Below are 24,305 nucleotides of genomic sequence, written 5' to 3' on the forward strand. Positions count from 1 at the left end.
TGGAATAAATTCCCAGAGGATTTTGACAATTTTGGCGATAAGTCATCGAGTTCTACGAACTCTTTCTGTTCTGGGGGGTAGTTCTTGAGGAATAATAGTGCTCATTTGTATGCAAAATATGCTGCTAAAAATGCAAGAGGAAAATATAGCCTTAATCATGAAATTTAAATGTTTGCTTTAAATACGGTCATAATTTTAGTTTATTCCAACTTTCAGAAACAAAAATAATGTGGAATGGCATATTCAATATATACTTGCTTTTATTCTACAGTAATAAATCTATTAGAATTATTTACATTATTAGAATGTATTCCACGAAATTCATATATATATGAATTTAACATTAAAATACTCGTCTAGTTAACATTATTTTCTAGTGAACCTCTTAAAGGATGACATAATATAACAATAATATTCAGCTAACGTAACAATGCATCTGCATCTGCAATGTAGATTCTGCATTATAACAACAAAATTGTCATTCTATAAATATTCTATAAATACTTATTTAATAATACAGTAAGTATAATGTGTATGTACATGTACAACTTATGTGTATACCAAAATATTAAATAAAATTAATCACACTAATCAGTCTAATTCATTACAGAATGTTTGTATGTGAATTGTAAACAGTGTTTCGGTTCTTGTGGGTTTGCAACATTTCTTGCATTGCAAAGCAAGAAACGCAAGATGCAGTGAAGAAGCTTGCAGATTTTTTTTCAGAAACTGCAAGAAATTGCAAGAAATATTAAGCCACTCGTCCCATGAAGTACAGAGCCGTGGCGTCGTTTCTTGCGCCTTGCATTTCTTGCAGCTGTCAAAATACCTACAGAAAAACACTTTCTCCCGTTATTTCTTTCACCCGAAAGACATAACATAAATGCATCCTCCTGTCTCATTCATGGGTATTACTTGAAGCTCTTCTTGTATAGGAAGTTTTTACCGCATATATAAATCTAAAGTTTTTACATTGTAAATTGCTTGGACTAAAATGTTGTTGTTTTGCATACTAACATCATTTAACGACACTCATCATTCACTAAATAGTCACCGTATGCAATTAATTACTTAAATGCTCTGAATGAGATTAAAGGATCTCCCGTTACTCCTTCATCTTCCGTAATGGCAAACTCTTCGGGTGCACCACTCCCATTTTTGAACGCCGCGACCGTGTCTGGTAACACGGTTGGGAAATCCATTACGTCATCGTGACTAATTTCAGTCGCTGTGAAGGAGGAGGACGTGTTGTCGGATAATTTGTCGTCGCCGTCCTCATGTTCCACCACTGTTCCGTTCGTTGGGTCTGAAATTGTGGAATTTTCCCCACTTTTTTTCGGGATTATGACCGAAGAGGGGGCATAATCTGTGTTATCGGAGCCAAATCCGGCAGTATTTATTCGATCATCGACAAACACTGATCTCACATGGCACACGCAACATGCTGGAAGACGAAATGTATCCGTGGTCGCTTTACCGTCACGAGTGAAGGCGAGCAATTTTCGATAAATGTATTTCTGTCGGCAAGTGCTTTGATATCCGGTCAGACTTCCTTCCAAGTAAAGGCAGGGGGAACCTTCTTTTCTGAAATTTGAGAAAAATTATATCAATATCGTATTTGCATTTGGTTATAATTTTGCTGGTCAATGTCAAGTAGCCAATACAGTCGCCCAAAACTGGTTAACGCCGAATTTTGAACGACCTTAATGTCCCAAAGTGTCCAAAATAGAAAATGAGGCAAAATGTTACAAGTTCTTTATTATTGAATCTTTCGATAATCCGTGACGTATATGATTAAAATTTCTTAATTTTTCATAAGAAAATTGAGATTCTGTGGATAGATTTGCAAAAAAGTCGCATTTCGCTCCATTTTCCAATGCTAGACGCTTTTGGACATTTGGACAATTTTGGACGGTGTCCAAACAAAAGTAGTTTTGGACGTCCAAAATGAAACACTATAACTAATTAATAGCCTCAAATTCTGTTTAGGTATCATATTAATAAGAGTATACTTACACGCATTTCTCGACGCGAACGCCTTGAATGTACTCGTCATGATTGACAATGTACATAAATTTGCCGTCCTTGTTCTCCGCAACTTTTGGATAGATTGTGTGTTCCTAAAAGTTCCAAATTGATTATTTTTTAAATTAACAAATATAGAAAATATAAAAATGGAAAAATTATATATTTTCATACAATTGACGAGCACAATGGGGAGTCCAGCATAAGATTTAGCCCATCTCTTCCTGCGAGGTCTGACGCCTGTTGAGGTAGCAAATAAATATGTTCACGTAAGTAAGGTAGCCATCAATTACTAGAATTAGCAAACTTGAAACTACTAATTAATTCATTGCGAATAAATGTACTTGAGATGGATATACAAGATTGCGTTGGTAAGATTGTAGAGATACTTGATTTACGTACTACAGAATAAGGAATATATAGCATTATGCTTTACTTGTATTGATCGATCCTTCAATTAATATTTTGTATACTTTATTTTGAACGTTAGAATGACGCACTTATACCTAAAACTACTATTTATCAAGCAACATTACACTAACAACGTCAACGTCTGCGCCCGTGTACTTGGTAAACAAGTTATACAATAATTACAATTGTTAATTTAAGTCAAGTGCAAAACTTTCGCTTACCACTGTTTTATTGTCAACGCTGTCGCCAAAAACCTCCTGGAAAACGTCGGGCGTCAGTGTCAATGAGTTTTTGAGAATCGAATCGAAAAAATCTCTGCAAAAATAGAAAGACAGCTTGATTAGATAGGTAAAGATGTCATCAAGTATGCATTTCATGATTTCATGGCGTGTGTATGAATGACGATATAAGTGAGGTGGCTTAATGCGTAACTTTATTTAATGGTGCCCGAGCCCGACAAATTTCCCTTTCTATTAATTAACTGGATTAATTAACTATGATTAACTAACTGTGAGTGCTAATTAATAAATTAACACTCCATCAGTTCGTTCAACAACTACCTACATACATCAACTAAATACTTAATATTCTATGCAGATTTATACGCCTTTCTGCATCTAGTAAAGTGAATGCATACATGCGAAAAAATGGTTATTGAGCTTAGCACGTGTAAATAGGAATGATAAATTCTCAACGAGTTGTAATATACCGAATCGATTATTTTGTGGTGGACAGCACCAATTGCAACTGCAATTTGAGAAGCTTGAGCTAACCTATTTTAACGATGGATGATTCAATTAAGCCTGAACCACGTAACGAGTTTTATAACTGTCTGTGTAGGGAGTCCTATTTACCCTTTTTAGATACACACATAATGCAGGTCTCATTGTCAGAGAGCGGATATGCACTTATGAAATATAGCGAAAATATGTATTTCATACTTACAAAAAAGATAAGCCAAAATCATATTTACGAACAGAACAATAAAACCTATCAGCACAGCTTTGCTTAGCCCGAACCAGGTTTAGTAAACCCATGTTTGTCAGTAGTTTTCTATAAAATTATGTGCTACTATTTTACACTAATTTTTGCATTAACTTGCATTAATCTTTCGTACTACTAGGCTCCAAATTCTAAAAATATTTACTATCCATTGCCCTTGACTACTTCCCAGTGGGGGTCGCCTCTACAGCCCATATGGTTAATTTGTGTTCATATTTAACTTCGTATTATTTCATGAAAAAGCAGTAAGGATCTCTGGTCCAAATTTCAGCTTTCTATGTTAATTTCTAAAAATCGACATGGGTCACTCCATAGGGTCGCTCTAGATTAAAATTATACCAATTTCATGTCATATTCTTGCATTAGGACCCATAAGCAACCTCTCCACCAAATTTCAGCTTGATATGACGATTTTGAAAAATCAGTATGGGTCACCCCCTAGGGTCCCTCAAGATGAAAATTTTTCCAACTTTAACTCATTTTTATCTATTAGGAGTCATTAGTAACCTCTGTGCCAAATTTCAGCTTTCTAAGACAATTTTGAAATTTTGGTGCATAATACCCCACCCACTCCGATGACCCCCACCGGTCCAAAACTTTTTTGATCGAACCCATCTTCGAACTCGGTCGTTGCATTACCCAGATGCATGTCTGTACCAAATTTGGTCCAAATCGGTCAACTCGTTCGAGAGTTATCGAAAGACAGACGGACAGACGGACGGACATGACGATTACATAAGCCCTGGTTCGGGCTAAAAATACAAATGTTTGCAAAATTTGTATTACTGAATTTAATGCTCTAGATTTTTTGTGATCCAATTTCTTGGAGCAAAAAACTTTCGTCTCACATCGTTGAAATATTTGCAAAATGCATGTACATATTTTCTAACAAAAATATCTACAAGGTTTACGTAGTTTTCAAAGAATAGCGGAAATATGTATAAATATTTAATGTCTGAAAACCTGGAAATATGTGGAGATATTTTGAAATTTTTAGGATCTATTTATTTATGTGAGTTAGTTAGCCAACACACTCACAAAGTTTGACCGTCCGTCGTCATCAAATGAAAAAAAGCTGAAATAAATACATATCCGCCCTCTGCTCATTGTGTACAACCCATTAATTTTTATGCATACCAATACCCATAATTAAAAGCAATAATGCCACTTGAGTCACCCGACTTAACCTGTCAAGTAGCGAATCTCCCTTGTACTTACTTTGGATAAGTATCGATCTCATCACAATAGCCACTGTTTTGCGTGGCACACTTCGGCCTGCCTCGAATATCGAGGGTTGGCTGGGTCGTTGAGGTTGGGCGACCACTCGCATATCCAGAACCAATTTTCGGACTTGCAGTCCGGGCATTTAGCAATTGAGATATTCTTTTCGTTTCCAGGAGGAGCTTGAGACTCTCAAAGGCTGCTTTGTCCAAGGATTTTAGTGGGGGTGGGACATACTCGTCGTCCGTCGTGGAGAATTGTGGCGTGGATGAGGTCGCTTTTCCAGGACGGACGCTACCCCCACCGCCACCACCGGCACGCTTATTCGGCGATCGGTAAACGCTTCCTGCAAACGAGACACGTTTTATAAACATAATTTAATTGATGAAAAATACAAATTTCAATACTAACGAATTCATATTTTATAACAATTTCTCAAAATCCCTCCCAATTTTACCTGGAAATACAATAGCCGTATCCTGCTCTTCATTCGCCATAGGTTTATGCAGCTTGGGTTGCCTTATAGCCACACTTTTCGGAGTGTTTGGCGAAATAGCTTGATTACTAATACCATCCCGTGACATTAGATCTCCTCCACCATAAACATCCTTCATTTCCAGCGTACTACTTATACTCCCAACTTCCGTGGCTGGAGCGGAATTCGTCTTTGATTCCGCCGTCGTGGTCGTGGTCAAGTGGTGTTTCTCCACTGGCAAATTAAAGTGGTCATTATCATCTCCCAACAAACTGGGGAGATTGACGCTGATATCGTTCTTCTCTTGCGGACTGATCTTCTCATACTGCTGAATATTGCCGTTGTAATTATAGTCGTCATTATTGTTGTCGTTGTTTTCCCCATTCGAGAAGATGTTACGATTCCGATAAAGACCCGTGTACCGGTTCACGTTGTGCGAGTTGGGGCTGGAACGGATCGGCAGGATGCTTCTGTACGCGAGGCCGTACGAGTTGAAATTGCTGGCAGTGGCCAGTGATCCTCCTCTGGGTCTCTGGGTGGGATTAAAGGGGGGAACGAGCCAGTCTGAGGAAGATTTCTGATATTGTGGCGACGCAATAGGATCCCTTCTCGTGCGGATGTACTGGCTGCTTCTGCTGGAACTGGTACTTCTGCTATTTTGCGACTTAGATGATGCTGTGAATGGCCTTGTTTTCCCATTGTTATAAATAATTGGGGTAGTGATATTATTTCTAACGCTCTTACTACTACTACTGCTACTGCTAGGTCTAAATGGTAAGTCTGAGGCGCTTCGCCCTGCCATTGGTGTCGTCAAGTGGGGTGGTGGAGGATGAGAGAGTGACGATAAGAGGGGGAGATGGAGGGGAGGACTGGGGGTCGTGGGTCTGCCAGAGTCTTGTGGAAATGCGAGTGTCCTCGTGTCCATGAGGAGGATTTGGCAAAGGAGTGTCTGAAATAAATAAATAAATGCATATAATACAACATTATTTTCGTCAGTGTCTAGTTTTGCATTTGCAAAAGTTAGACTGAACAGCGTCCAACATTGGAAAACTTTTGTTTTAACATGTTCCCTTATGAGAAATTAGGAAATTTTCTAAACCATGCCGTGTTACACACAAAATTAATGGGAGATTGCATAAGTCAAGGGATTATCGAAATATTCAATAATCAAGAACTTGTAACATTTTGCCCCATTTTCCATTTTGGGTACTTTTGGACATTTTGGACGTCCAAAATTGGTTAAAACCGGTTTTGGACGGTTATTTTGAGTAGTGGTTAAAATCACAGTGAAACCCTGTATTTTCATAACGTTTCTCTCTCTTATATTTTCATGAAAAACTAGGACGATTATGTAATAAGACGGCCCTATTTAATATGTACGCTGCTACGCCCAAAAAATACAATCAGAGTGAAAGCAAGTACAAAAACCAATTTCTGAAATGGTGCATGTGTACGTACAGGTACATGTCCAAGACGGATATTACAGGTAATACCTTTAAAGATTCAAGATTCTCAAACTCCAGTAACAACAGATATCATGTGCAGGCAAAGGACTATAAAAACAAGATTTCTCCTCCGTCCAATTCCAATCATCAAATAAAAGACAAGGCAGCCATGGAGCAAGATTTTGGCATCATGCACACAAAGTGAAGTATAGTGTAACAAATGATGTCTTCCAGCGTATGCCCGACGATTTTGACCAGACCTGTATCAATCGATCACAAATTTAGTTGATATGAAATTTGCGTAAGACACGATCCGCCAATGCGAAGGTTTGGCAGAGATATTTGCATCCCAAGAGGAGAAAAGGCCAAGTAAATTTGGACAGTGTAAAATATGTCAACTTTAGGGCACGTTTTCTCCTCTTCCGATGCAGATATCTTTGCCAAACCTGCCCATTGGGAGATCGAGACTTTGCAAATTTCATCTTAATTAAATTTGTGATCCACTCACAAATGGCCAAAATCGGGGATATTCGCTGGGAGACCTCCATCGTAAGATACTATAAAATCAGAACTATGTACACTATAAAACAATGAAACTAGCCATTCTCCACAATAAATAATATGTAGGGCCGATTTGTAAAATTATTATTGAGCATTATTCCCTACTACTTACATATTAAACTAAACATGAATGCACATAAACTTTTGCTGAATATGTACAAGCTATGTATGCAATCTCAACAAAAATTCTCACATCATTTCACAGAATATGCATCAACTTAACGTGATCCACAGAACATTCTGAACAAGAAGACATCACAGATAATGAATGATTGTATGTAGTCAAACATTCCAAAGAACGACTCCAGTAAGTTTTTGCCCAAATTCTCAAAATGAAAGGGTTGGATTTTGTGGTAAATTGGCAAAATGAGAACAAACGAGTTGGTTAAGACCAGGATACTGCTTTTCATCATCATCATCATGATGCGATGCTCTCTCTCAAGTGAAGTCATACATAACATGATTGTGAAATGAAAGATCCAGTTTTTGCGATATATAAATACTTATATATGCAATATCCCGGTGAGCTTTTGCCATTAAAAATTGGTTATACGCATAGTATTCTATTCTATTGTAGATTTGCAACAAAATTCCGAGAACAATCAAGCCCATTAAGCCGTATATTCCTTGTGCAATTAATTTTTAGCAATATGAATTGAAAGACGAGTATGTATCTATCTACTGACGTCAAGTGTTGGGGTATCCCTGATTTAATTATGTATTCTGAGATGGACATATGTACATCATTGGACTTGCTACATGTATGTACATTTTGTAACAAAATCACTTTTCTACAATATGAGACTCGCATTTCGAAAGAATTCTAAAGAACATCTCCCCAAATTAAAATATGCATGCACTGTTAAAAATCTTGTAAAGTCAGATATACACTGGTATTGATTTGGTAATAACTTATTTCTCGATTGGTAGTAGTTTGTTTCTGATTGGTAAATTTTTCAGTGCCACAAGATTACTAAACCGGAATGTTCATTATTACCATGCCGGTAAAGTCAAACATATATGTACTCCGGCCAGTAATAATTTAATACCAGTTTTCTAAGAGTGTATGCATGTACATACTGTTATTTCCACATATATCTTTTTGCGCATATCATGGAAATATGTATGCATTTACTCATTCGTTTTATGTATTTCGTGCTGACTTTGTCCCCTCTTCTTCTTTATGATAATAAGTATGCGGTATGTGAACACTGTATCTCATACCCAACCGGATATTAAGAATGTCTCACGCTTGGCAAACAAACAAATCTGCACTTAACTTACATGCACGTCCACCCTAAATGAGTTCTCAGCATATCATCGTGATAAGATTTTGCTTTATTATGCAACTAAAAGATTGTCACTCACGTAAATACTTTATGTATCTTTATGTACGTAGCAGTAAATTGACTCTGCCTGACAAGTAAGGATGCCAACTACTTTAGTACTTAAAATGAGAACGACGCCGTGTTAGTTACAAAAGTTAGGAATTAAACCTTATTTAAATTCAGAGAAAATGAAAGTGCACAACAATTGTGTGGTGGTTATTAAGCACTGGTTAAGTGAGTTGCTTATTGCTGCTATGTAACGTTGCTCATCACGTCATCCACTTTTTACTTATGCAAAGAGTGCACCTGTTTCTCATGCAAACGTCGAACCACAGTCGCAAGAATTTTGTATTTAAGTACGTCCCTACATATATAGCTTTCAACACCTTTGTTTAAAGGCATCGTCTCTGTCTTGAGTCCCGTGCTGTACATACCTACATAGAAATATACGCTGTATCGAGTCATCCAGCGTGTGTGTGGAATTATGAGATGAAAATAAAGGGTTTTCTCACAAAACTAAAAATCCTGAGTTGGCATCAATACGTAAACACGATATCAACATCGTAGTAAAATGACGCATGATTGTCTTGTTTTTATAAGGAAAAAAATTTACTGCCCATCAAAACGGAATTATGGATCGCCATTGACGAGGGAATTATTTGAAAAGGTTTTACCCAAAGACTCGATGACCCATCACCAAAAGGGTAGAAATCAACATATTTTTAATCATTTCTCTGCTCTGGGAATTTATTTTTAAATTCTGAACGACAAATTTGTAGTCCGTAAATTGATTAATAGAATACCCGTGAGCTTTATCAGCGAGGTTCGACGAGTTCTAATTTTTCTTAGGTTTCTTACTTGAGATCTCCTCCCTTCAAAAATTGTCAAAATCTGATGTGTATATTTTTTTAATTGGAAACGACCTGCGCTACAAACTTTATCGTCCAGAATTTTAAAATAAATTCCCAGAGTCGAAAAATGATTAAAAACGTGCTGACTTTGATGATTCATCCAGTCCTACGTTAGCTCCCTAGTAAACGAACAAACTTTCACCACAAATTCCGCTCAACGCAAGCATTTCCGGAAGAGATTCATTTATTTCTATTTCACTTTTCAATTTCTGCCATATTATTTTGTGGAGCGATAAATCAGAGAAAGCGGTCTTACGAGGATCATGGTTGATGACTTTGATGGATGGAGTCCAGTGGAGATGTTCCGGTGGCTGGCAAGACCACCCCGACGCCTCCGCTGGCTCAGATGCACTTTCTCCTCCAGTCTTTATATTTCTGTGTATATATTTGTGTGGTTTGGTGGCAATCCTCCTCCCACGTCCCACCACCAAATTAATCCACCGACACGGAAGTCCTCTTACTCTCCGAGGTGAGAACTGATTAGGTCAAGCTGCTGCTGCTGCCGACTAATTAATTCCCAATCGCTCTTCCTTCTTTTCCTCACTTTCACCAAAGTGAGACCACTTTTCAGTAAGCGAATCCCTTGTGCCGGGTTGTATTCTGAAAGCAAGAAAAAGAGTTGCATTTTATTTAATACAGCTTCAGAAAATTATTTGTTTGTGTATTTTCATTTTCATTCAAAGTATTTAGAAAAGTCTACTGGAATCTGGAAAACGTGCTCCGAACAATGGAGGTCTCCCAGCGTAGGCGCCCCGATTTTGACCAAATATTTAGTGCTAATCGATCACAAATTTAGTTGATATGAAATCGATCTCCCAAAGGTCCCGTTTGGCAGAGGTAGTTGCATCCGAAGAGGAAAAAGCGCGCTTTAAAGGTGGAAAGAGTTACGCTTTTACAGTGCGCTTTCTCCTCTTCAGATGCAAATATCTCCGCCAAACCTGAGATCGTGTCATTTGCAAATTTCAAATTAGTTAAATTTGTGATCAATTAACGCTAGTTTGGTCAAAATTAGTAAGTATATGCTGGGATACCTCCATTGTAAATAGCTACGTACATATATGCCTATGCTAAATTATATGTACATACGCCATTTATAACATATGAAGAAAAAAATTTCTGCCCATGCAATGATAAATGCAATTTGTATGTGGTGCTTACGACTATAAATTGAGAAATGGTTTCATGACTGTGCTGTGGTCAGTACTTTCTTTCACATGACTGTTGCATGTGAGACATTCAGAGGACGAGTGGGCGAAAATTTCTGGTACGGCATCATGAACCATGGGGTTCGGTAAGATATGCTATGAACAAACAACCCGTGAAAGCTTTCTTATTAGGCAAAAATCTATACCCAGCCAGAACTCATTCAGCCTCTTAATTTTGCATTGCCTTGTCTACCACCGTGCTCACTAGTCAAAACTTTCTCCCTGGCTTGTCACTGTTCACGAAAACCTTTTACGGGCTTTCACGCTTAGGAAAACTAGTATCGATTTTTTTTTTTAACTTTTTGCATTATTGTCGTGCATTCTTGCGTAATTCTTTATTCTCTTTATGCTATATATCTTCATCCTCATCACAATTATACAAGGCATGAATGCAAAAAGACACTGTTAAAAATCTGGTAGAGTCAAATGTATACTACGTACTGGTGTTGATTTGGTAATAACTTCCTACCGGATCGGTAGTGGTTTGTTTCTGAGTAGTAAATTTTTCAGCACCACAGCATTACTAAACGGTAATGTCCTTTATTACCAGTGCCGGTAGAGTCATACATATGTGTACTCCTGTCAGTAATGATTTAATACCAGTTTTCTAAGAGTGTACATAATCTTTCTGTTACAAAATACTTGTAACAATGTACATATTTAGTTTCTGTTTTGACTCATTACAGTCTGCATTAGTATTTGCATGGTTCTGACATAAATAACAAGTTGCGCCATGTTGAAGACCGAAAATCTAAGCTACCGATGCCAACAAAGGTTCGAATTTGACTTATGAAGTAAACATGCTTTTGATGTTTTCCCACATTTGAAGAAGACCGCCTGGGGGGTCTTCAAATCCAATGGGCCATTCTATTCGATTATTTAAAATAGTGGGAACTCCAACAGAGCAAATTAATTTTGCCCGATATCTCTCCCTTCCAGCCCTACCCACCCATATTTGCTATAACCACAATACAGGCAGACAATAGAACAAAGCCCGTCGGAATTTAACGCAATTCACATCCAGTCCAGCTCAGCCATCCGAGATAAACCTGCAGAATAGGCAGCAACAAAGCGACAAACAACGCTAATCGCAAGAAAGATACAGCCCAGCCGATTATCCTTGTCGATCTCCCAACCAAACGTGGAGCATTTACATAACTGGGGGGGAAAGCTCAACCACATCAAGTAATCTAATGAGAGGCTCAATCAAATGTGTTGCCCGCAATTCGAATTATCTGAATGAAACATAATAAAGTGTTTATCCCAGTAGAATTATAGTGTACGAAAATATCTACATACTTATGACGTAAAAGCAGATAATCTACATAATCGGTCTCTGCTGGATTTTGTCCTTTAATTCTCATCCATATCATCATTAAGTTATTAAATTTGATGGGATGCTTTAAGTACCAGTTGGTTGGTTTGCTTTCTCCAGAGAATTGCATTTCCCCGGTTTGAGATACATACAGATAAATATGTAGATAGATAAGTACAGCCCATTATTTTAGGTGGCTGAAAGTTTGTCAAACAGATTTCTATATTTTCATTATTATTGCAAATTATCTATGGTGCCAGGGTAAAAATAGAATCCCGAAATGACGTCGGTATGAATGAAACCCGTGTCAAATATTTACGTCGGGACTTTTTATTCAAAGGTCTCGACGTACTTATTTTCAGACATTGCGTACGTAGTATGCAAGCAGATGCAAATTAAGTACGCCTGCTTTCTCCGGACTTGCATCATTTGTTTTATTTTATATAATACGTACGTACATTGATGGATATCAACAAGGTCTCACGTTTCCAAAAATATCGCAGAAACAAATGGAAGCATTACTTCCTTGGTCTTGTGTACTGTTCATTTGCATATTTACGTATATTTGCAAGTTATTGTATTTTCAACGCGACACCCGACCCACCCGAACCCCGCAATTTCTTACTTATTACTTACACGTTATACGTATATTTATTTATACATGATGGATATAAAACATGCAAACGGTCGATTGCAAAATTTTACAGGTCGCGTCACTTGTTTACTGATTCATGTATTTATATATATCGCACCACACGCTGCAATTCGTAGAAATATTGGAAAACTTGAAATCCCTCGCCACACAGAGACACAAATATACGAGACACGTACGTAATCATAAAAGTTTAAATAGGAAACAAATAAGAGGTAAGCAAAAGCTACCTAAAATCAAAACCACATATAAGAAAAATGCACAATACTTTGAATGGAGGTCACACAGCGTATGTTCTCAGACTTTGACTAAATTAGTGTAAATCCACCACAAATTTCGTTAGTATGAAATTTGCAAAATGCACTATTTGCCAATGGTCTGATTTTGCAGAGATATTTGCATCCGAAGAGGAGAAAGCGCACCAGAAAGTTGACAAATTTTGCACTTTCCAAATTTACTGCGCGTTTTCTCCTTTTCGGATGCAAATATCTCTGCCAAACGTGACCATTGGGAGATCATGTCTTTTCCAAATTTCATGTGACTTAAATTTGCGATGGATTGACACTAATTTGCTCAAAATCGTAGAGCATACGCTGAGAAACCTCCATTGTTAGTTCCATCCACCAGAAGGCAGAATCCAATCCAAAACGATAAATCACACATGGTGGCAACAACGCCATGTAGCTGTATAATTCTAAGAATGCCTTTCCTTTCCTACATATATATAAATAAACCACAAGTATGTAGCATGTGTACATGCGGAGACTACTTATATACACTGCTGGACATTCGGTTTACAACCAAAAAGTAAAACATTCCGTCCTAACAGAATAATAATAGAGAAAGCCTCGTCATAAATAAAATGTCTGCTGAATTCTAAATTTAGCCAAGAAAAAAAATATACAGCCCACAAGACGTTCATTCAGTTTTGTACACAAGCCTTATGCCAAGAATTGTTTTCCCTGCAGCCAAGGAAAAGTTACATGCATGCAAGTTTGAGAAAATTGTCGGATGTACTTGGGTCGGATTCTTGCTGTTTCCATTATTTTTGCTCACACTACATCAATGCAAGTGGCTCTTTGTCTGCTGGCCTAATCTTCCCGGAGCTACTTACTTTCCAAAAACGCGAAATGTATTTCTGACCAGGGAGTCATAATGCATAAAGAATCATCACACTATTCACACGCCATAGGGAAAAGTTCAACCTTAAGAAAATTAGATGAAGTTCGAAGCGTCTTGTTGACTTGTCCGCCGTAATAAATAAACCATTTTTAAAAATAAATTGTAGTAGGTATAAATTAAACTCGGTGTTCCGTTTTTTTGCGGGTTTTCCAAATACATTTCTTCCACGGGAAAGCAAGAAATGGGAGAAATTCGAGGTGCAAGAAACTGGGAGAAAGCGCAAGAAATATGCGCCGTCGAGCCGTATGAAGTATAGCGGCCGGGCGAAGCTTCTTGCGATTTGAATTTCTTGCAGGTCAAAAAAAACCTGCAAAAAACCACTTTGTTGCAGTTGCAGATATTTCTTGCAAATGGTTACTTTAATGGTCACCCGAAGCACTGATTAAAATGCATAATGCTGAGATATATAGCTTCAGATATTGATAAGTACATGTATGATTCGTGATCTTATCGATACTAAATATTTATAAAGGTTACGTTTTAAATTTAAATTTGCTGTGATATGCGCTAGTTATATTTATTTATATGCAAAAGTACAAACCTCAAATGATTACAACGAGATCTCGATTCTTCAACACTTGCTGAATAAATACTTGGACTGGAAACAAAGTATTTCTCTTTGTTCTTCTGGCAAACACTTCCTGGACAAATCAGAGCAGAAACTGTGTGCGTGTAAGCCTCAGGCCAACTCACGGCAAAGTGAAGTAGTGGAACTTTTGGAGAACGAATTTGTACTCCCACGACCGAACTACAGACCCCAAACAAAATGCATACCAATGACTGAGCAGTAGGGAATTTTACCCATCCGGCGAAATCGTGTTATGCACTCGACCATATAAAGACTTTCTGATTCACCATTTCACCAACCAGCCAGAGAAGATCAGGAAGCAAAGAAAACTTCATTGTTTGTATGGTATTTGCTACTCTTTCTTACTTATTACCAGAGGGCGGATACATATTTACATAAAATTTTGAAATATGTATGTACATCTTCAATATTTACGAATAAAACGCCAAAATATTTACGAAATGTGTACGAAAAAAACGTATATTAAATTTTTTACGTCTAATTTCTTTAAGCAAAAAAAATTTCGCCTCACACTTCGAAATATTTACAAAACATGTATTTTTAATAAATATGTGAAAGATTTGTACATTTTTGAAATAATGGAGGAAATACTGAAAACTTAGTGGAAGTATTTTGAAATTTTTGTCATTTATGCGAGCTAGGGAACACACCCACAAAGTTTCACCGGTTGTCGTGATTAAATGAAAAAGTTGAAAATAAATACATATCCGACCTCTGCATATTACACTTACTGACCGTCACCTTTCCTGCTACTTAATAATGTTGGTTCGGTTGCTTTGCTGGATAATCAATCAGATCAAGTGGAATTGAATGGAAGGAAACGTTATTTTCAAGTTGAGAATAATAGTAAATGGTCAAGTTGAGACTTTGAGACTTGCTTACGTAACTTCTTGTACAGTAATTTACTATGTTCCTGCTCCAACTGTCACCACAAATTCTAGAGACGTTTATATGAATAACTAAAAGGTTGACGTAACTACGTCCCATACAGAACAAGATTGATGCAAGGCGTTACAATCACAACAGATAACACACTTAGCGGAACTCGCGAGTGAGTAATTAATGAATGACCAGTGTGAAAATAATGTCACAAAGTATGTATTTATATGTGTAAGAAAGCGAATAAAGACCAACCACCCAAAAATGACAGATTATAAATAATTATGCATATTTCATGTAAATATGGATCGACCGGAATTTGAGCGAATTAAGAAAGTGACTATTAAGTACATTGGCTAGAGAAAGAATGCCAAATAGTTTCCTTACTCCACGATTACAGAATGTGAGTCAACGTATGTAAGTATGTAAGATGCCGAGCTGAAGGAAATGATGACGTGAATTGACGTAAACTTGATGTGCCTAAATATTTGCAATTAATTTCGCACGACATTTATCAGTGGTTGGTTGGTTGAGGCGATGGTTGGCAAATTATAAGAGAAATAGCTTCTGTATAAAGGGTGTACTGTAAAATAAGGTGCATGGCAAGTTTACAAAATGTGGTTAAAGAACTTGTAAAAAATCATATTTTACTGAAAAATATGGACGAAAGTCTTCAATTTGCGGAAAGTTGTAAATTTAAGGTGAATAACTAACTATCACCATATTTGAGTAACGAACCTTCAAATATTTGCAGATATAACGAGACCCAATTTATTGTATCCCCTTCATAGCACATACGTACGTAGTGAAATTATATTGCCAAATGTCAACCTGGGTGGACTGGTTTTCTAATGGATTTAAATGAAAACAATTTGTCTCATCCTGAAAACGTTGGATAAAAGTGATAATATCACTGTGATATAGAAACAGGACCACAAATTTGGCCATGTTTTTCAATAACAGACTCTTCTTCTTGAATGTCAAGTATATTTTTGTCGAGATATTGACCTTGCCTCATGTCCTAAATGTGGGTCGCATACTTCAACAACCAGCTTAGAACTACTTATAAACAGTTCGATTCCTTTGCCTCGCAGGTGTTCAATTAATCAATGGCCCATAAATACACATGGACATCAATCAATGGACACCAAACGAGGCTTATTACATGTGTATATGATTCGCCATGTCGTGTACATAATCCTCGATTACACTAAACACCGACAAATACATATACATAAGTTGGTATAAATTCACCAATTGTTTACTCTTGAACAACAACAACATTATTAATTATGTGTTAGTTTACCTGAAAATGGAGGTATCCCAGAGTGTGCTTTTGGATTTTGACGAAGCTAGTGTCAATCGATCCGAATTCCGAAATTTATTTTATATAGCGAACGACACTATTTCTCAATGGGCAGGTTTGGCAGAGATAAATGTTTGCATCTGAAGAGGAGAAAACGCACAGTACATTTTTGGCCGTCTTTTCTCCTTTTCGGATACAAGTATTTCTGCCAACCCTGCGCATTGGCTGATAATGCCATTTGAAATTTCATCCTAACTAAATTTGTGATCGATTGACACTAGCTTAATAAAAATCGAGTGACGCTGGAGACTTTCATTGTGTGAGGTGAGGAATTATAGAATAAGATCGCCTTGCCCTTGTACGTATTATTAGCAACACTTTCTCCATCCATAATTCCGTTCTTTTGATTATATCATTTTCTACTCCTTAACGAGAAGACGCTACGTATAAAATTAACCATATATGTATTTAATTGGAAATAAATACGTATTTATTTGGTTCCTTACTTTCGAGAGCTAAAGTTCTCTATTTTCTTTCATCATTCTTTTGATCATTCTTTTAAAAATATTCCATTACGAGTAATTATGATGAAAATAATTTGATGTCGCAATCATTTCATATTATTCTCTTGTTGACTAATAAGCAAGCAGGCTGACCACTTTCCTGGAAAATTGTTTTGTTTTCCTGCTTAAGTTCAGTAAGTTATTTAATTATTTCTGAATTTTGTCCAAGTGTGTGTTATAACCATAAATTCAACCACACGACTAGAACTAGAATGAAAATTGACCTTTGTAAACCCTCCGGCTAACTTAATTCCGTTCCATCACTAACCACAAAATGCATTATGGGAACAAAACCTAGTTATAAAACTTCGCAATATTCACTAACCTGCATGCATACGTAAGAATCACCGAGTTGTTTGGATAATGGATATGTATTATTTATTAATGATCCATCACATATTCGTATATACACAGTGCAAAAAAATCCTTATGTAGTGTTTTTTTTCTAATCCGTATATAATCCGTAATTATGACATAGGTCCTTATTTTACTACGCTAATTTGCAAGATTAGATTGAATTGAAAACTAAAAATGATCAAAACTGCGTAGACGCACTTATGTAAATACCAATTTTAACTTTTTAACTGTTATGCGAATAATTTTCCGAGAAAGATGCTTCTATTTAGAAAATGGTTATCGTATTACGTTACGTATGTAAAAAAATATTTCTCTATTAACGATTTTGATCATGCCAGATTAGCTGGATGCACGTAATAATGGCGTGCGTGTTGCATAATTTGATCTGATAATTCCATCCAGTGGACTTAAACAGTACGTACTCCGTGGCAAACTATTGTGTCGTTTTGCTGAACAAAAATTACAAATAATATGCACAGCACAAGTTCTTAAATATTTAGATTTGGCGTTTGACCCCAACAAAGTTTCAATATTTAGGCATTAAAAATGCCAAAACGGCGTCGTCTTGTGTACACTGGGCTTAAGCATGCTCATGAATTACGCAAAACTCTATTGCATACGTTTCGAATTTGAAGTAAAAATATGTATGTACCTGCTCTTTATTTTAAGTAAATCCAAAATCCTTTTATCCAAGCCAATAAGTTAGATTATACGTTTTCACTAAAAAAAATATTCACTTTCTTTTCCAGAACTTGATGAAAGTTTCCCAAAAACGAGAACACTTTACACAATAATAATTAATATGTAGTCTTCTTCTGATGCACTTTTCGTATGCATCTACGAACGGAATTATGTATCTTCCACAAAGAGGGTTACAATAACGTCACATGAATAATAAGAAACAACCTTCCTTGGATTGGACGACTTGGCTTGAATGAAAAATTGACTTGCTCTTCAACTGTAGCACATCAACCATCCATTCTTGAATAATAAACGATGAACGACGAGGCACCACACCACCAAAATTGCAGAAGAACATTGCCAGTAAAGTGAATATTTTTCTCTCACATAGCCCAAAATCACGTTGGTAAAATATAAAGGGCAAAAGATAACTCGAGACAAACCAAACCTGTCCATGTAGATACAACTATTGCTACGTGCTCACTGAATACGACTAAACTAAACTACTTCATGGCACCTTCCACCCCACCAACGATACTTTACGGCTTGGGTACCAACCAGCTAGATACAATTGCAATGCTTCTTAATAGATAAATACCTGCTCCATTCCATGCCAGTTATGACATGACACCCTTTTCTTTCTGCTAAGAACGAACTATTTTAACAGGTTTCGAATCATGATATAGTTGGATTATTAACCAAACTGTTTTACTACTACTGTTCCAAAAGGTTGACGCAGGCAGATGTCCAGTCCAGTCCTGCACGCTATGCAGGTTACCACTTGCAGGATTTATGTATGAATTCAGAGCAATTGTTCGATCCACCAGTTATTACGTGCGAACAGTGGCCGCGGAAGCCGTGGGGACATGAACATTGTAGGATAGGGGAGGGAGGGGTTTATATAACATGGGGAGATGATGCGGACATCGAATAACCGTGGGGACATTGTCCCCAGACTTCCGCGACCATTGCATAAGAAAAAGAAGAATTTTGTTAAGGAGATACGACGCAGAATTACAGATATTAGATTAGGTCATAGTTTGCTACCTGCAGGAGTAACTTTACTACAAAGTATGTAGGTAATGTAGAGCATAGTAAATATATCTTTAATTGTATTTCATACAATGCGGTTGCAGTACAGTAGCGATCACATAATGTATTTGCCTTCATTATTACCTTCTAGATTTCATCCATCCATCCATCCAGTAATTCATTTGTATGTCATAAGTACTTTAGAGACACCACTTTTGCCTGCACTGCTTCACGCTATTTTCTTTGCACTTTATCCTTTGGCATAAAAAGTTGATTTAAGTAAATGAGGTCCTTCCAGAATTCACTTATAAAATACGTTTACATTTCTTTCCTGAGAGAGAATTACTATACAATGTACCTAGTCTTACAATATGTACATAATAGATAGCTGGTAGTGAAGTAAGTAGCAATAACTTCTTAAATAGTAATGTTTTATGGTATTGCATACCAATGGATGCAGTCCCTCCCAATCCATTGGCTACTATTTTAAAAACTGTGAATTTTTCATCGCACGTAACAAATAACAAGTCATAAGAATCATAAAAAATCGCAAGAAATCATAAAAAATCATAAGAAATCCTATTGTATTTATTTTATCTGTTGAAACGCTTACTATCAATTTGTTACTATCAGACTAGGTACAAAGTTAAAAAAAATATGGATTTACTAATCAGCTTTCCATCAACATAATGACCAAGGCGTTTAATACTCGATTTAATTAATTAATTTTTCACTTTCATATTTGCTTTGCTCCAAAAATTTTTGAGAATAACTTTACAAAATTATGGAAAAACTATGTATATCAGTAAAGGTATGTATCACTCGAATCGGGTACGAATAATATTTTCATGCTACACAAGCCACAAACTCTTTAAACTTTAAAACCGAGTTGTCACCGATATTCCATTCCTTGGCCACATTTTAAAACTCGGTGCACGATATTATGTAACACAAGTACAAAAGGCGTTAGGTGATGGTTTTGACGAATTCTCGGGTGAATATCTTTGGCGGGGAGTTGAATTTTGGACTGATTTTTGGTAGGTTGCAAGATAATACTCTCAAAAAGATATCTTTAAAATTTTAGGGTGATAGCTTCACAAATGCACCCTACAGTGCCCCCGGAGTTGGTAGAAGCCAAAAAAACACTTTCCAAACTTAATTGCTTATATAGCATGATAACCAAAGAGGTCAGAGGTGAATGATTGTTAATATAATAACCCTAGATAATCATTGCATGTAATAATAAAAGAATCCGTAATGAATCACACAACGTGGGCCTTCCATCATCGCGGATAGTTTGCCCAAAAAATGATAAATCAGATCGTGCGCGGAAAAATTAACCTGCTGACCTTGAAAGTTGACCCACCGGGTCAAATGCAGCTTGAGGGTAAAGCTGGAAGTGTCCTAAGTAATATTAAAACAAACAGTCAAGATTTTGTGTAAACAGTTTTATAGAAGGACCCGAGCTAATCAGCTGTCGCAGAATCCTAAAAAACTCGTGAACTTATTTGGAAAATTAATGGTCAAATTTTTCGAAAATAAATTTTAATAATCTTTTGGTGTCCCCTGCTGCAGAACTATTTTATCTACAAGGTACATGTGACAAAATGATAAAATTATTGCGTTTTGGTTAGTTAAATTATTTCTGAAGTTCGACATCGAAAACGACGGGAACTTTTCCAAAAAGTTTATAAGGTCTGATGAAAACTCAGTCCGTGGGGTGTAACCACTTATCAAAATTTTGTCAAAAGTACTTACAGTGCAATATACTATATGTACCTTGGATAAAAACCACGTTAGGGATTTTTAGCATCAAAGTCGTAAAATGTGGGGGCCTTAAAAGTGGAAGAGTTGCGTTAAAGAGCGCATTTCATTAGGACAAGTATGAAATTAGACTGTAAAACGGACTTAAAAGATAAGCATGAGGCAAAAGTGGTTTTATATAGTGAAAAGCATGCTAAGTCCCTTAAAAATAGTCGCAAAAACTATTTTTGCATCAGGACCTCAGAAAAAAATATTTTGTTCAACGCCATTTTATAAGAACACTGGTTTGGAAAACTAAAAAAGGACACCTCTCCAAATTTGACCTTGCCTCATTTCGCAGAGTACACAAAATCGGAAGCCAGATATGCTTACCTATAGTTTGAGACATGGGCTTTCAGATAAAAAAAGTTAGAAATCTCTACGACTAAAATCCATCCCGCAATTAAGGCATGAATTCGTCAAAACCATGTCCTAACGCCTTTTGTAATATTTTGGTGGTGTTATTATCTAGTGTAATTGTCTGTTAGAGGAAATAAAAAACAGAAATGGCGTGATTTGGTTTGTTATTTCTTATGCATTATTCAACATTTCGTGATAAAAGTGAGGATTCATCATTTCATATGCATAATAAGTTTGACAATTATTATAATGTATTTAAGTGTGTATATATATGTAAGTCTATGAATGTATTTCATTTCTGAGTCAGAGGGCGAATATGTATTTACTGATTCAGTATTCTCAACTTACCCATTTGATGACAACCGAGCGTCAAGCTTTGTGGGTGTGTTCCCTAACTCGCATAGAGCACTAAATTTTCAAAATATTTCCACATATTTCTAGGTTTTCAGACGTATATTTATAAATATTTCCCCTATTATTGGAAAAATACGTAAATATTCAAAAATACATATTTTGTAAATATTTCAACGATATGAGACGAAATTTTTTTGCTGAAAGAAATTCGACCACAAAAAAGTCCAGAGCAAATACAAATAATACCAGTACAAATTTTGCGAAAATTCGCATTTTATGATTTTTGCATCCATATTTCGTAAATATTTTGCCTTTTTTTCGTAGATATTAAATACACATTTCACCCATTTTTCATAAATACATAATACATATCCACCCTCTGCTTCTGACGCATGATGTGATGGATGATAAGTAGAACTCTATGAACATTGTTTTGTGCACTTACCATGAAATTGAAAAGCCAGTAATATTTCCAGCCAACAAACCAAACTGACTGACTGACAAAAATTAAATGTCACGATTCTTCTCATTATTTCTGTCACTTGATGCATGTCAGAGCAGAAAGAGTTTTTTTACATTCTGCAAGTGACACAATTAGACAAATTAAGTCATGAATATGGATGGATTAGCTTTGTTTTTTGGTGTATATCTTCTTTCTTCAAGTGGTTATATTTTAATACAAAGGATCCAATATCACAAAGGGTTATTCCCAATATTAAATTAAAATTCCAGATCCATTCAATTGATAATGAGTCAGTGTAAAATAAACCGTCTCAAACGAACATACACAAGTGGCGTCATACATTAAATTACAAAATGACACTGCATGAAAATTATGCGATTTATGACCTTTGACTCACGGCCAGGGGTTGGTCAGAGGTCAAAAATATTGACGACGTTGATTTTGTGGTGAAGTTTCCTTTAAAATGACACCTTATATGCAAATTAAGGTTAAATTTAACTTTGAACCACACCCCCTCGCACTTGGAGGGGTGGTCCGACTGGCCCCATTATCCAAGTCAATCGAGAACTAAAAATTAGAGGCACAGTGGCAAAAACGATGTTTGATTATGTTGAGGCGTTCTGGAGATATCCTGCCCATGGACGGACGGACAAAGCGATCACAGTAAACGGCTGACGCGACTTAATAATGATGATTTTCGTTAAACAATACTAATTTATTTACATATGACAACTTTAGCCAAGGTTGATTGGGTGGTATATAAAAGTGCATTTTAAATAATAATAAATAAATATTTGCATATATCTTTTGACATAGAATTTACGACGCCTGGAAATGCTGTCATAAATTTAAGCAGATAAATATGTATTTGCATATCACACATATTAGGCATCTATGTGCGTCAACGTTACGATTAGAAATAGTCATTTTGTTGAGGACGTTTATATTGCATTGCAATTAATTAAGATAATTAAGCTCAACGTTTTAATCAGCATTTGAAGAAGCGGCTGCTTCTAAACTTACTTTGCATGTAAAATAAAATTAGTACATCGAGATTTTGCAACCTCACTCAACTATTAACGTTCGATGACAAGATTCACAATTGTATAAATCTAAATTATCATATAATAATTATTTCAAAAGATTTCTTAACCTATGTCAAAAAAATAAGATGAGCTATAAACATTATGATTATTTAACCCAACCCACGTCTTCTTTTTGACTTATTATAAGCACACCCAAAAGGTGTTGATTGACTCATATTGACTATTTTGTAATAGTATGGACGGGTTGACAATGGTAAATAAGACGTTACCATTTCTTTATCTTCAAATAACTACAAATACGTAGGCAGTAAGTATATATATCACAGTAGCAGGACTTCATTCCCGAAATTCTTACAATTGTCGACCACCAACCAACTTGAAATTAAGAAACTTGCCACTGTAATAAATTAGACACCAGTTAATTAATTACAGATTATAGGAAACAGCCCATTAATCAATTAGACAATACCTTCAGTCCCCCCGAAGTGTCACCTCTCATGATCGCCTCCCTTTCCAACCGTTCTACTTCATCTTGTCTCTTTTGTTGGCGTCTCACCGCTTCGAGATCTTTGACACCGCGATGATCTTGAGCTTGTCTTCTCTTTTCGGCAGCTTCGGCTAATTGACGCCGCTTTTCTTCCTAACAAAATAGTTGAATTTGCAGACTCGTAGGTTGTAAATGACGTTTATAAGGAGATTTTATGTACCTGGTCTGGCTGTACCGGTCCTGGGCGCTGTATTTGCCCTGGTGGGCGCTGTACTGGTCCTGGTGGGCGCTGTGTAGGAAATGTTTGATATGTGTCGCGACCAGCACCGCTGTGGGCATTATTTTCTGTTTCATCAGCACCAATACAACACGACGCAATTGCACCCATTATTTATTATGTATTATCAAAAATAATCTCGTCAGCAAACTATTTTTGCCTTATGTGGATAAAAACCGAAGATTATCAATTACTACTCATTCCCCCAAGCTGTCACGTTTAAATTAAGTCTGAATAATAGTATTTTTCAATAAAACTTTGCTAATTTGTAATCTCAAAATCTTAAAGCAGCAATAATCAAATCAGTGCGTGATATAATTGTACCCGGGTCGTCTCTCTATGTGCCTCCGCTTGCATGGATTTTGTTGCATTTTG

At 36.4% G+C, this 24,305-nt stretch overlaps 2 protein-coding genes and 1 long non-coding RNA gene across 4 annotated transcripts; 1 reads left to right on the forward strand and 2 right to left on the reverse strand.

Annotated features, from left to right (window-relative positions):
* Positions 1-182: 182 nt before the first annotated feature.
* On the reverse strand, positions 183-18,715 carry LOC110852423. 2 transcript variants are annotated; one of them, XM_022100491.2, is made up of 8 exons: positions 18,080-18,715; positions 9,636-9,979; positions 5,117-6,083; positions 4,657-5,005; positions 2,658-2,751; positions 2,200-2,265; positions 2,017-2,120; positions 183-1,584 (listed from the first exon to the last, which is right to left on the reverse strand). In XM_022100491.2, exons 2-8 carry the CDS (start codon positions 9,642-9,644, stop codon positions 1,068-1,070), a joined length of 2,106 nt encoding a protein of 701 aa, XP_021956183.1. In that variant the 5' UTR covers positions 9,645-9,979; positions 18,080-18,715; the 3' UTR covers positions 183-1,067. The 2 variants fall into 2 exon arrangements, with proteins under 2 accessions (XP_021956183.1, XP_035709639.1); XM_035853746.1 differs by lacking the exon at positions 18,080-18,715 and adding an exon at positions 14,275-14,440.
* On the forward strand, positions 15,736-17,012 carry LOC118436205. The gene is made up of 2 exons (XR_004835283.1): positions 15,736-15,902; positions 15,993-17,012. It is a non-coding gene; the product is annotated as an uncharacterized LOC118436205 (long non-coding RNA).
* A 4,096-nt stretch (positions 18,716-22,811) lies between the features above and the next one.
* Positions 22,812-24,264, reverse strand: LOC110852197 (small VCP/p97-interacting protein). Its single transcript, XM_022100192.2, has 3 exons — positions 23,874-24,264; positions 23,636-23,806; positions 22,812-23,563 (listed from the first exon to the last, which is right to left on the reverse strand). The coding sequence occupies exons 1-3, from the start codon at positions 24,039-24,041 to the stop codon at positions 23,549-23,551; spliced, it is 354 nt and encodes a 117-aa protein (XP_021955884.1). The 5' UTR covers positions 24,042-24,264; the 3' UTR covers positions 22,812-23,548.
* Positions 24,265-24,305: the final 41 nt, after the last annotated feature.

This window comes from Folsomia candida, unplaced genomic scaffold, assembly GCF_002217175.1.
Source record: "Folsomia candida strain VU population unplaced genomic scaffold, ASM221717v1 Fcan01_Sc007, whole genome shotgun sequence".
Taxonomy (NCBI): Eukaryota; Metazoa; Arthropoda; class Collembola; order Entomobryomorpha; family Isotomidae; genus Folsomia; species Folsomia candida.